Below are 12,500 nucleotides of genomic sequence, written 5' to 3' on the forward strand. Positions count from 1 at the left end.
TGCCCTCCCCCTCTAGCTGTAGATAGGTGGCCATAGGGTCTTATCAACAAAGCCCCTCTAGCTGTAGATAGGGTGAAATAGGTCTCTCACCATGGTCTCCTAGCTGTAGATAGGTGAAGCCAGGGTCTTAATGGCCCCTAGCTGTAGATAGGGTGAAATAGGTCTTTAATCAAGTGTCTCCCAGCTGTAGATAGGTGAAATAGGGTCTTCATCATGTCTCCCAGCTGTAGATAGGGTGAGTTGTGGTCTTATCACGGCCCCTCCCAGCTGTAGATAGGTGAAATAGGTCTTATCACGGTCTCCCCCTTAGCTGTAGGATAAAAGTGAAATAGGGTCTTCATCATGGTCTCCTCTAGCTGTAGGATAGGTGAAGCCAGGTCTTAATGGCCCTCCTAGCTGTAGATAGGTGAAATAGGTCTTATCAAGGTCTCCTCTAGCTGTAGATAGGTGAAATAGGTCTTATCATGGTCTCCTCTAGCTGTAGATAGGTGAAATAGGTCTTATCATGGTCTCCTCTAGCTGTAGATAGGTGAAATAGGTCTTATCATGGTCTCCTAGCTGTAGATAGGTGAAATAGGTCTTATCATCGGTCTCCTTAGCTGTAGATAGGAAAATAGGTCTTATCATGGTCTCCTCTAGCTGTAGATAGGTGAAGTAGGGTCTTATCATGGTCTCCTCTAGCTGTAGATAGGTGAAATAGGGCTTATCACGTCTCCCTAGCTGTAGATAGGTGAAATAGGTCTTATCATGGTCTACCCTAGCTGTAGATAGGTGAAATAGGTCTTATTAGTCTCGTGTCCCTTAGCTGTAGATAGGTGAAATAGGGCTTATCATGGTCTCCCTAGCTGTAGATAGGTGAAATAGGGCTTATCACGGTCTCCTCTAGCTGTAGATAGGTGAAATAGGTCTTATCATGGTCTCCTCTAGCTGTAGATAGGTGAAATAGGTCTTATCACGTCTCCTCTAGCTGTAGATAGGTGAAATAGGTCTTATCACGTCTCCTCTAGCTGTAGATAGGTGAAATAGGGCTTATCACGCGCCCTCTAGCTGTAGATAGGTGAAATAGGGCTTATCACGGTCTCCTCTAGCTATAGATAGGTGAAATAGGTCTTATCACGGTCTCCCTCTAGCTGTAGATAGGTGAAATAGGTCTTACCGGTTCTCCTCTAGCTGTAGATAGGTGAAATAGGTCTTATCACGTCTCCTCTAGCTGTAGATAGGTGAAATAGGTCTTATCACGGTCTCCTCTAGCTGTAGATAGGTGAAATAGGTCTTATCACGGTCTCCTCTAGCTGTAGATAGGTGAAATAGGTCTTATCACGGTCTCCTCTAGCTGTAGATAGGTGAAATAGGTCTTATCACGGTCTCCTCTAGCTGTAGATAGGTGAAATAGGTCTTATCACGGTCTCATCTAGCTGTAGATAGGTGGGCCAACGCATTTTTTGTGCATGCATTGTTTTAGTCCGCTAGTTAGCTTAGCGTAGTGAATGGAATCCTATGTTGCCGGTTAGCATGTTGTGAGTAAAAGTGAGCCGACAAAAGACATAAAAACAACCTAATTAATTACACTGAGACAAAAACTGCGTTGGCCCACCTATCTACAGCCGACGTCGGCCTTAAAACCAGGGATGCACTGAATCCAGATTTGTGGGTTGGTCTGAATCCTGAACCCCCTGGTTGAGATGGTTCTGACTCCTCCTCCCATCCTCAGTCCATCAACACAGTGAACACATGAATGAAGTAAACCGGGACGGTCCTGAACACGGCCTGAGGCTGGCCCCGCATACTGCTGTGCATGACTGCTGGGAAACTGTGTTTCAGGTCCAGTCTGGTGGCGAGGAGAGGGTTCTGGTGATGGGAGCCACCAACCGGCCTCAGGAACTGGACCAAGCTGCTCTCAGGTCAGATTCAGGACTCAGTCCTCTTAACGTTAGGGTTAGGGAACTGGACCAAGCTGCTCTCAGGTCAGATTCAGGACTCAGTCCTCTTAACGTTAGGGTTAGGGAGCTGGACCTCAGGTCAGATTCAGGACTCAGTCCTCTTAACGTTAGGGTTAGGGAACTGGACCTCAGGTCAGATTCAGGACTCAGTCCTCTTAACGTTAGGGTTAGGGAGCTGGACCTCAGGTCAGATTCAGGACTCAGTCCTCTTAACGTTATGGTAAGGGAGCTGGACCTCAGGTCAGATTCAGGACTCAGTCCTCTTAACGTTAGGGTTAGGGAGCTGGACCTCAGGTCAGATTCAGGACTCACTCCTCTTAACGTTAGGGTTAGGGAGCTGGACCTCAGGTCAGATTCAGGACTCAGTCCTCTTAACGTTAGGGTTAGGGAGCTGGACCTCAGGTCAGATTCAGGACTCAGTCCTCTTAACGTTATGGTAAGGGAGCTGGACCTCAGGTCAGATTCAGGACTCAGTCCTCTTAACGTTAGGGTAAGGGAGCTGGACCTCAGGTCAGATTCAGGACTCAGTCCTCTTAACATTAGGGTTAGGAGCTGGACCTCAGGTCAGATTCAGGACTCAGTCCTCTTAACGTTAGGGTTAGGGAGCTGGACCTCAGGTCAGATTCAGGACTCAGTCCTCTTAACGTTAGGGTTAGGGAACTGGACCTCAGGTCAGATTTAGGACTCAGTCCTCTTAACGTTAGGGTTAGGGAGCTGGACCTCAGGTCAGATTCAGGACTCAGTCCTCTTAACGTTAGGGTTAGGGAGCTGGACCTCAGGTCAGATTCAGGACTCAGTCCTCTTAACGTTAGGGTTAGGGAACTGGACCAAGCTGCTCTCAGGTCAGATTCAGGACTCAGTCCTCTTAATGTTAGGGTTAGGGAGCTGGACCTCAGGTCAGATTCAGGACTCAGTCCTCTTAACGTTAGGGTAAGGGAGCTGGACCTCAGGTCAGATTCAGGACTCAGTCCTCTTAACGTTAGGGTAAGGGAACTGGACCTCAGGTCAGATTCAGGACTCAGTCCTCTTAACGTTAGGGTTAGGGAACTGGACCTCAGGTCAGATTTAGGACTCAGTCCTCTTAACGTTAGGGTTAGGGAGCTGGACCTCAGGTCAGATTCAGGACTCAGTCCTCTTAACGTTAGGGTTAGGGAGCTGGACCTCAGGTCAGATTCAGGACTCAGTCCTCTTAACGTTAGGGTTAGGGAGCTGGACCTCAGGTCAGATTCAGGACTCAGTCCTCTTAACGTTAGGGTTAGGGCGGACCTCAGGTCAGATTCAGGACTCAGTCCTCTTAACGTTAGGGTTAGGGAGCCGGACCTCAGGTCAGATTCAGGACTCAGCTCCTTAACGTTAGGGTTAGGGAACTGGACCCTCAGGTCAGATTCAGGACTCAGTCCTCTTTACGCTAGGGTTAGGGAGCTGGACCTCAGGTCAGATTCAGGACTCAGTCCTCTTAATGTTAGGGTTAGGGAGCTGGACCTCAGGTCAGATTCAGGACTCAGTCCTCTTAACGTTAGGGTTAGGGAGCTGGACCTCAGGTCAGATTCAGGACTCAGTCCTCTTAACGTTAGGGTTAGGGAGCTGGACCTCAGGTCAGATTCAGGACTCAGTCCTCTTAACGTTAGGGTTAGGGAACTGGACCTCAGGTCAGATTCAGGACTCAGTCCTCTTAATGTTAGGGTTAGGGAACTGGACCTCAGGTCAGATTCAGGACTCAGTCCTCTTAACGTTAGGGTTAGGGAACTGGACCTCAGGTCAGATTCAGGACTCAGTCCTCTTAACGTTAGGGTTAGGGAGCTGGACCTCAGGTCAGATTCAGGACTCAGTCCTCTTAATGTTAGGGTAAGGGAACTGGACCTCAGGTCAGATTCAGGACTCAGTCCTCTTAATGTTAGGGTTAGGGAACTGGACCTCAGGTCATATTCAGGACTCAGTCCTCTTAATGTTAGGGTTAGGGAACTGGACCTCAGGTCATATTCAGGACTCAGTCCTCTTAATGTTAAGGTTAGGGAACTGGACCTCAGGTCAGATTTAGGACTCAGTCCTCTTAACGTTAGGGTTAGGGAACTGGACCTCAGGTCAGATTCAGGACTCAGTCCTCTTAATGTTAAGGTTAGGGAACTGGACCTCAGGTCAGATTTAGGACTCAGTCCCTACGTTAGGGTTAAGGGTGGGGGCGGGACCTCAGGTCAGATTCAGGACTCAGTCCTCTTAACGTTAGGGTTAGGGAGCTGGACCTCAGGTCAGATTCAGGACTCAGTCCTTTTAACGTTAGGGTTAGGGAACTGGACCAAGCTGCTCTCAGGTCAGATTCAGGACTCAGTCCTCTTAATGTTAGGGAGCTGGACCTCAGGTCAGATTCAGGACTCAGTCCTCTTAGCCGTTAGGTAAGGGAGCTGGACCTCAGGTCAGATTCAGGACTCAGTCCTCTTAACGTTAGGGTAAGGGAACTGGACCTCAGGTCAGATTCAGGACTCAGTCCTCTTAACGAGGTTAGGGTTGGGAACTGGACCTCAGGTCAGATTTAGGACTCAGTCCTCTTAACGTTAGGGTTAGGGAGCTGGACCTCAGGTCAGATTCAGGACTCAGTCCTCTTAACGTTAGGGTTAGGGAGCTGGACCTCAGGTCAGATTCAGGACTCAGTCCTCTTGACGTTAGGGTTAGGGAGCTGGACCTCAGGTCAGATTCAGGACTCAGTCCTCTTAACGTTAGGGTTAGGGAGCCGGACCTCAGGTCAGATTCAGGACTCAGTCCTCTTAACGTTAGGGTTAGGGAGCCGGACCTCAGGTCAGATTCAGGACTCAGTCCTCTTAACGTTAGGGTTAGGGAACTGGACCTCAGGTCAGATTCAGGACTCAGTCCTCTTAACGTTAGGGTTAGGGAGCTGGACCTCAGGTCAGATTCAGGACTCAGTCCTCTTAAGCGTTAGGGTTAGGAGCTGGACCTCAGGTCAGATTCAGGACTCAGTCCTCTTAACGTTAGGGTTAGGGAGCTGGACCTCAGGTCAGATTCAGGACTCAGTCCTCTTAACGTTAGGGTTAGGGAGCTGGACCTCAGGTCAGATTCAGGACTCAGTCCTCTTAACGTTAGGGTTAGGGAACTGGACCTCAGGTCAGATTCAGGACTCAGTCCTCTTAATGTTAGGGTTAGGGAACTGGACCTCAGGTCAGATTCAGGACTCAGTCCTCTTAACGTTAGGGTTAGGGAACTGGACCTCAGGTCAGATTCAGGACTCAGTCCTCTTAACGTTAGGGTTAGGGAGCTGGACCTCAGGTCAGATTCAGGACTCAGTCCTCTTAATGTTAGGGTATGAACTGGACCTCAGGTCAGATTCAGGACTCAGTCCTCTTAATGTTTAGGTTAGGGAACTGGACCTCAGGTCATATTCAGGACTCAGTCCTTTTTAATGTTAGGGTTGGGAACTGACCCTCAGGTCATTCAGGACTCAAGTCCTCTTAATGTTAAGGTTAGGGAACTGGACCTCAGGTCAGATTTAGGACTCAGTCCTCTTAACGTTAGGGTTAGGGAACTGGACCTCAGGTCAGATTCAGGACTCAGTCCTCTTAATGTTAAGGTTAGGGAACTGGACCTCAGGTCAGATTTAGGACTCAGTCCTCTTAACGTTAGGGTTAGGGAGCTGGACCTCAGGTCAGATTCAGGACTCAGTCCTCTTAATGTTAAGGTTAGGGAACTGGACCTCAGGTCAGATTCAGGACTCAGTCCTCTTAATGTTAGGGTTAGGGAACTGGACCTCAGGTCATATTCAGGACTCAGTCCTCTTAATGTTAAGGTTAGGGAACTGGACCTCAGGTCAGATTTAGGACTCAGTCCTCTTAACGTTAGGGTTAGGGAGCTGGACCTCAGGTCAGATTCAGGACTCAGTCCTCTTAACATTAGGGTTAGGGAACTGGATACTTTTTAGGGACCGACCGAATTGCCTCTAAAGTATCGAGGATGGAAAAATGCCTCGTCATTCAATACCCAATTTCAAAACGTAAGCAGTAAATGTCATCAGCGTGAACGAGCCAATCAGCACGCAGCATGCTTCTACCGAGATCTAATAGTGTCTGAAGCTTCTCACTGACAGATGCAGCTTCTGTTTCCTTAAAGCTGTTCTGCTGTCAGACTGAGGCTGCATCACACCAGAGCAGGGGGAATGAGAGGGGGAAACACCAGAGCAGGGGGAATGAGAGGAGGAAACACCAGAGCAGGGGGAATGAGAGGGGGAAACACCAGAGCAGGGGGAATGAGAGGGGAAACACCAGAGCAGGGCAGGAATGAGAGGGGAAACACCAGAGCAGGGGGAATGAGAGGGGGAAACACCCAGAGCAGGGGGAATGAGAGGAGGAAACACCAGAGCCGGGGGAATGAGAGGGGAACACCAGAGCAGGGGAAACACCAGAGCAGGGGGAATGAGAGGGGAAACACCAGAGCAGGGGAAACACCAGAGCAGGGGGAATGAGAGGGAGAAACACCAGAGCAGGGGGAAACACCAGAGCAGGGGGAATGAGAGGGGGAAACACCAGAGCAGGGGAATGAGAGGGGAGAAACACCAGAGCAGCGGGGAATGAGAGGGGAAACACACCAGAGCAGGGGAAACACCAGAGCAGGGGGAATGAGGAGGAGGAAACACCAGAGCCGGGGGAATGAGAGGAGGAAACACCAGGAGCAGGGGAATGAGAGGGGAAACACCAGAGCAGGGGGAATGAGAGGAGGAACACACCAGAGCAGGGGGAATGAGAGGGGAAACACCAGAGCAGGGGGAATGAGAGGAGGAAACACCAGAGCAGGGGGAATGAGAGGAGGAAACACCAGAGCAGGGGGGAATGAGAGGGGGAAACACCAGAGCAGGGGGAATGGAGAGGGGAAACACCAGAGCAGGGGGAATGAGAGGGGGAAACACCAGAGCAGGGGGAATGAGAGTGTGAGCAGGGGGAATGAGAGTGTGAGCAGGGGGAATGAGAGTGTGAGCAGGGGGAATGAGAGTGTGAGCAGGGGGAATGTAGCAGTGGAGATGTATCCTGACGTGTGTCTGGTCTGTGTCTGCAGGCGGTTCTCTAAGCGCGTGTACGTGGCTCTGCCCGGAGAGGAGGTGAGTCCGACCATCGGCTGGAAACAGTAGAGATGTCTCTAATGTTGGCGTTCCCACCTACGGTAGAGATGTCTCTACTGTTGGCGTCTCTACTGTTGGCGTTCCCACCTACGGTAGAGACGTCTCTACTGTTGGCGTCTCTACTGTTGGCGTTCCCACCTACGGTAGAGACGTCTCTACTTTGCTCTACTGTTGGCGTTCCTACCCACGGTAGAGACGTCTCTACTGTTGGCTCTCTACTGTTGTGCTCCACCCACGGTAGAGACGTCTCTACTGGTATGCGCTCTACTGTTGGCGTGCCCCACCTACGGTAGAGACGCCTCTACTGTTGAGCTCTCTACTGTTGATCTCCTACCTACGGTATAACGTCTCTACTGTTGGCGCCTCTACTGTTGGCTGCCTCACCCAGGGTAGAGACGCTCTGCTGTAGCGTCTCTACTGTTGGTTCCACCCACTGTAGAGACGCCTCTACTGTTACGTCTCTACTGTTGGCTCCCACCTCCACGGTAGAGACGTCTCTACTGTTGCTCTCTACTGTTGGCGTTCCTACCTACAGTAGAACGTCTCTACTGTTGGCTGCCTCTACTGTTGGATGTTCCTACCCACGGTAGAGACGTCTCTACTGTTGGCCGTCTCTACTGTTGGCTGCTCCTACCCACGGTAGAGACGTCTCTACTGTTGGCGTTTCCTAACCTACAGTAGACGTTCTCTACTGTTGGCGTCTCTACTGTTGACGTTCCTAACCTAAAGTAGAGACGCTTCTAATGTTCGGCGTCTCTACTGTTGGGCTCCTACCTCACGGTAGAGACGTCTCTAATGTTGGCGCCTCTACTGTTGGCTGCTCCTAACTAAGGTAGATACGCTCTTACTGTTGGAGGTCCCACCTACGGTAGAGACGTCTCTAATGTTGTCTCTACTGTTACGTTCCCACCCACGGTAGAGACGTCTCTACTGTTGAGCGTCCACCTACAGTAGAACGCCTACATGTTGACGTTCTACCTACGGTAGAGACGTCTCTACTGTTGGCGTTCCCACCTACGGTAGAGACGTCTCTAATGTTGGCGTCTCTACTGTTGGCGTTCCTACCTACGGTAGAGACGTCTCTACTGTTGGCGTTCCCACCTTCGGTAGAGATGTCTCTACTGTTGGCGTTCCCACCTTCAGTAGAGACGTCTCTACTGTTGGCGTTCCCACCTACAGTAGAGACGTCTCTACTGTTGGCGTCTCTACTGTTGGCGTTCCCACCTACAGTAGAGACGTCTCTACTGTTGGCGTCTCTACTGTTGGCGTTCCTACCTACAGTAGAGACGTCTCTACTGTTGGCGTCTCTACTGTTGGCGTTCTTACCTACGGTAGAGACGTCTCTACTGTTGGCGTCTCTACTGTTGGCGTTCCTACCTACAGTAGAGACGTCTCTACTGTTGATGTCTTTAATTCCACAGTAGAGACGCTCTCACTGTTGGCGCTCTACTGTTGAGTTCCCACCTACAGTAGAGCGTCTCTAATGTTGGCGTCTCTACTGTTGGCATGTCTCTACCTACGGTAGAGACGTCTCTACTGTTGGCGCTCTACTGTTGAGCGTTCTACCCCACGGTAGAGACGCTCTCTATCAGTTGATCCGTCTTACTGTTGGCGTTCCTCACTTCCACGTAGATACGCTCTCTACTGTTGGCGTCTCTACTGTTGGCGTTCCTACCTACGGTAGAGACGTCTCTAATGTTGGCGTCTCTACTGTTGGCGTTCCTACCTACGGTAGAGACGTCTCTAATGTTGGCGTCTCTACTGTTGGCGTTCCTACCTACGGTAGAGACGTCTCTACTGTTGGCGTCTCTACTGTTGGCGTTCCTACCTACGGTAGAGACGTCTCTAATGTTGGCGTCTCTACTGTTGGCGTTCCTACCTACGGTAGAGACGTCTCTAATGTTGGCGTCTCTACTGTTGGCGTTCCTACCTACGGTAGAGGCGTCTCTACTGTTGGCGTCTCTACTGTTGGCGTTCCTACCTACAGTAGAGGCGTCTCTACTGTTGGCGTTCCTACCTACAGTAGAGACGTCTCTACTGTTGGCGTCTCTACTGTTGGCGTTCCTACCTACGGTAGAGACGTCTCTACTGTTGGCGTCTCTACTGTTGGCGTTCCTACCTACGGTAGAGACGTCTCTACTGTTGGCATTCCCACCTACAGTAGAGACGTCTCTACTGTTGGCGTCTCTACTGTTGGCGTTCCTACCTAAAGTAGAGACGTCTCTAATGTTGGCGTCTCTACTGTTGGCGTTCCTACCTACGGTAGAGACGTCTCTAATGTTGGCGTCTCTACTGTTGGCGTTCCTACCTACGGTAGAGACGTCTCTACTGTTGGCGTTCCCACCTACGGTAGAGACGTCTCTAATGTTGGCGTCTCTACTGTTGGCGTTCCCACCTACGGTAGAGACGTCTCTACTGTTGGCGTTCCCACCTACAGTAGAGACGCCTCTACTGTTGGCGTTCCTACCTACGGTAGAGACGTCTCTACTGTTGGCGTTCCCACCTACGGTAGAGACGTCTCTAATGTTGGCGTCTCTACTGTTGGCGTTCCTACCTACGGTAGAGACGTCTCTACTGTTGGCGTTCCCACCTTCAGTAGAGATGTCTCTACTGTTGGCGTTCCCACCTACAGTAGAGACGTCTCTACTGTTGGCGTTCCCACCTTCAGTAGAGACGTCTCTACTGTTGGCGTTCCCACCTACAGTAGAGACGTCTCTACTGTTGGCGTTCCCACCTTCAGTAGAGACGTCTCTACTGTTGGCGTTCCCACCTACAGTAGAGACGCCAACAGTAGAGACGTCTCTACTGTTGGCGTCTCTACTGTTGGCGTTCCCACCTACAGTAGAGACGTCTCTACTGTTGGCGTTCCCACCTACAGTAGAGACGTCTCTACTGTTGGCGTCTCTACTGTTGGCGTTCCTACCTACAGTAGAGACGTCTCTGAATTGCGCTCTACTACTTGGCGTGCCTACCTACGGTAGAGACGTCTCTACTGTTGGCGTCTCTACTGTTGGCGTTCCTACCTACAGTAGAGACGTCTCTACTGTTGGCGTTCCCACCTACAGTAGAGATGTCTCTACTGTTGGCGTCTCCACTGTTGGCGTTCCCACCTACAGTAGAGACGTCTCTAATGTTGGCGTCTCTACTGTTGGCGTTCCTACCTACGGTAGAGACGTCTCTACTGTTGGCGTCTCTACTGTTGGCGTTCCTACCTACGGTAGAGACGTCTCTAATGTCGTGCCTCTACTGTTGGCGTTCCACCTCCGGTAGAGACGTCTCTACTGTTGGCGTCTCTACTGTTGCGTCCTACCCACGGTAGAGGACGCGCGCTCTCTGTTGGAGCGTCTCTACTGTTGGCGTTCCTACCCACGGTAGAGACGTCTCCCTAGCATGCTCTACTGTTGCCGTTCCTACCTCACGGTAGAGACGTCTCTAATGCGCGTCTCTACTGTTGGCGTTCCCACCTACGGGTAGAGACGTCTCTAATGTTGGAGCTCTCTAATGTTGGCGTTCCCTACCCACGGTAGAGACGTCTCTAATGTTGGCGTCTCTACTGTTGGCGTTCCACTCCACGGTAGACGCTCGTTATGTCTCTCTACTGTTGACGTTCCCACCAAGTAGAGCGTCTCTAATGTTAGCGTCTCTACTGTTGACGTTTCTACCTCAGTAGAGACGTCTCTAATGTTGCGCCTCTACTGTTGGCGTTCCTACCTACGGTAGAGACGTCTCTAATGTTGGCGTCTATACTGTTGGTGCCCTACCTACTGATCGTCTCTAATGTTGGCTCTCTACTGTTGGCGTTCCTACCCACTAGTAGACGCGTCTCTAATGTTGGCGTCTCTACTGTTGACGTCTCCCACCTACGGGTAGAACGCCTCTAATGTTGTCTCTACTGTTGCTTCCTACCTGGGTAGCCGCTCTACTGTTGAGCTCTCTACTGTTGGCTGTTCTACCACAGTAGGCGTCTCTACTGTTAGCGTTCCACTACCACAGTAGAGACGTCTCTAATGTTGGCGTCTCTACTGTTGTGCTCCCACCTACGGTAGAGCGTCTCTCTAATGTTACGTCTCTACTGTTGGCGTTCCTACCCACGGTAGAGACGTCTCTACTGTTGCGTCTCTTACTGTTGAGCGTTCACTCCACGGTAAAGACGTCTCTAATGTTGCGGCTTCTACTGTTGACGTTCACTACCACGGTAGAGACGTCTCTAATGTTGGCGTCTCTAATGTTGATGTTCCTACTCAAGGTAGAGACGTCTCTAATGTTGGCGTCTACTACTTGCCTTACTCCACGGTAGAGACGTCTCTAATGTTGGCGTCTCTACTGTTGGAGTTTCTACCCACGGTAGAACGCGTCTTACTGTTGGGCGCCTCTACTGTTGGCGTTCCCTACCTGGAGTAGAGACGTCTCTAATGTTGGCTCTCTACTGTTGATGTTCCACTCAGGTAGAGACGTCTCTAATGTTGGCCGTCTCTACTGTGAGCTCCACCACGGTAGAGACGCTCTAATGTTGCGTCTCTTACTGTTGGCGTTCCTACCTTACGGTAGAGACGTCTCTACTGTTGGAGTCTCTACTGTTGGCGTTCCTACCCACGGTAGAGACGTCTCTAATGTTGGCGCCTCTACTATTGCGTTCACTCCACGGTAGAGACGTCTCTAATGTTGGCGTCTCTACTGTTGGATTCCCTACCCACGGTAGAGACGTCTTCTAATGTTGGCGTCTCTACTGTTGGCGTTCCCACCCACGGTAGAGACGTCTCTAATGTTGGCGCCTCTACTGTTGGGTGCCTCCTACCTACGGTAGAGGCGTCTCTACTGTTGCGCGTCTCTACTGTTGGACGTTCTACCTACAGTAGAGGCGTCTAACTGTTGGCGTTCCTACCTACGGTAGAGACGTCTCTAATGTTGGCGTCTCTACTGTTGGCGTCTCCTACCCACGGTAGAGACGTCTCTAATGTTGGCGTCTCTACTGTTGGATGCTCCTATCCACGGTAGAGACGTCTCTACTGTTGGCTTTTTTTACTGTTGGCGTTCCTACCTACGGTAGAGACGTGTCTCTAATGTTGGCGCGTCTCTACTGTTGGCGTTCCCTCACTCACGGTAGAGACGTCTCTAATGTTGGCGTCTCTACTGTTGGCGTTCCTACCTACGGTAGAGACGTCTCTAATGTTGGCGTCTCTACTGTTGGCGTTCCTACCTACGGTAGAGACGTCTCTAATGTTGGCGTCTCTACTGTTGGCGTTCCTTCCTACGGTAGAGACGTCTCTACTGTTGGCGTCTCTACTGTTGAGGTTTTCCTACAGTAGAGACGTCTCTAATGTTGCGCTCTCTACTGTTGATGCGTCCTACGGTAGAGACGCTTCTAATGTTGCGTCTCTACTGTTGATGTTCCTACCTACGGTAGAGACGTCTCTAATGTTACGTCTCTACTGTTGGCGTTCCTA

At 50.8% G+C, this 12,500-nt stretch overlaps 1 protein-coding gene and 1 long non-coding RNA gene across 2 annotated transcripts in view; one reads left to right on the top strand and one right to left on the bottom strand.

The window, feature by feature from the left end:
- Window positions 1–1,595: 1,595 nt before the first annotated feature.
- Window positions 1,596–12,500, top strand: part of LOC120555252 (spastin-like) — a 15,122-nt gene continuing 4,217 nt past the window's right edge. The window contains exons 1-2 of the mRNA XM_039793933.1: window positions 1,596–1,901; window positions 6,993–7,035. Coding sequence (XP_039649867.1) covers window positions 1,732–1,901; window positions 6,993–7,035 — 213 coding nt within the window. The 5' untranslated portion in view covers window positions 1,596–1,731. The remainder of the gene's footprint in view (window positions 1,902–6,992; window positions 7,036–12,500) is intronic.
- Window positions 8,060–9,184, bottom strand: LOC120555254. The gene is made up of 3 exons (XR_005638663.1): window positions 9,074–9,184; window positions 8,987–9,037; window positions 8,060–8,121 (listed from the first exon to the last, which is right to left on the bottom strand). It is a non-coding gene; the product is annotated as an uncharacterized LOC120555254 (long non-coding RNA).

This window comes from Perca fluviatilis, unplaced genomic scaffold (genome assembly GCF_010015445.1).
Source record: "Perca fluviatilis unplaced genomic scaffold, GENO_Pfluv_1.0 PFLUV_unplaced_scaf_5, whole genome shotgun sequence".
NCBI classification, from domain to species: domain Eukaryota; kingdom Metazoa; phylum Chordata; class Actinopteri; order Perciformes; family Percidae; genus Perca; species Perca fluviatilis.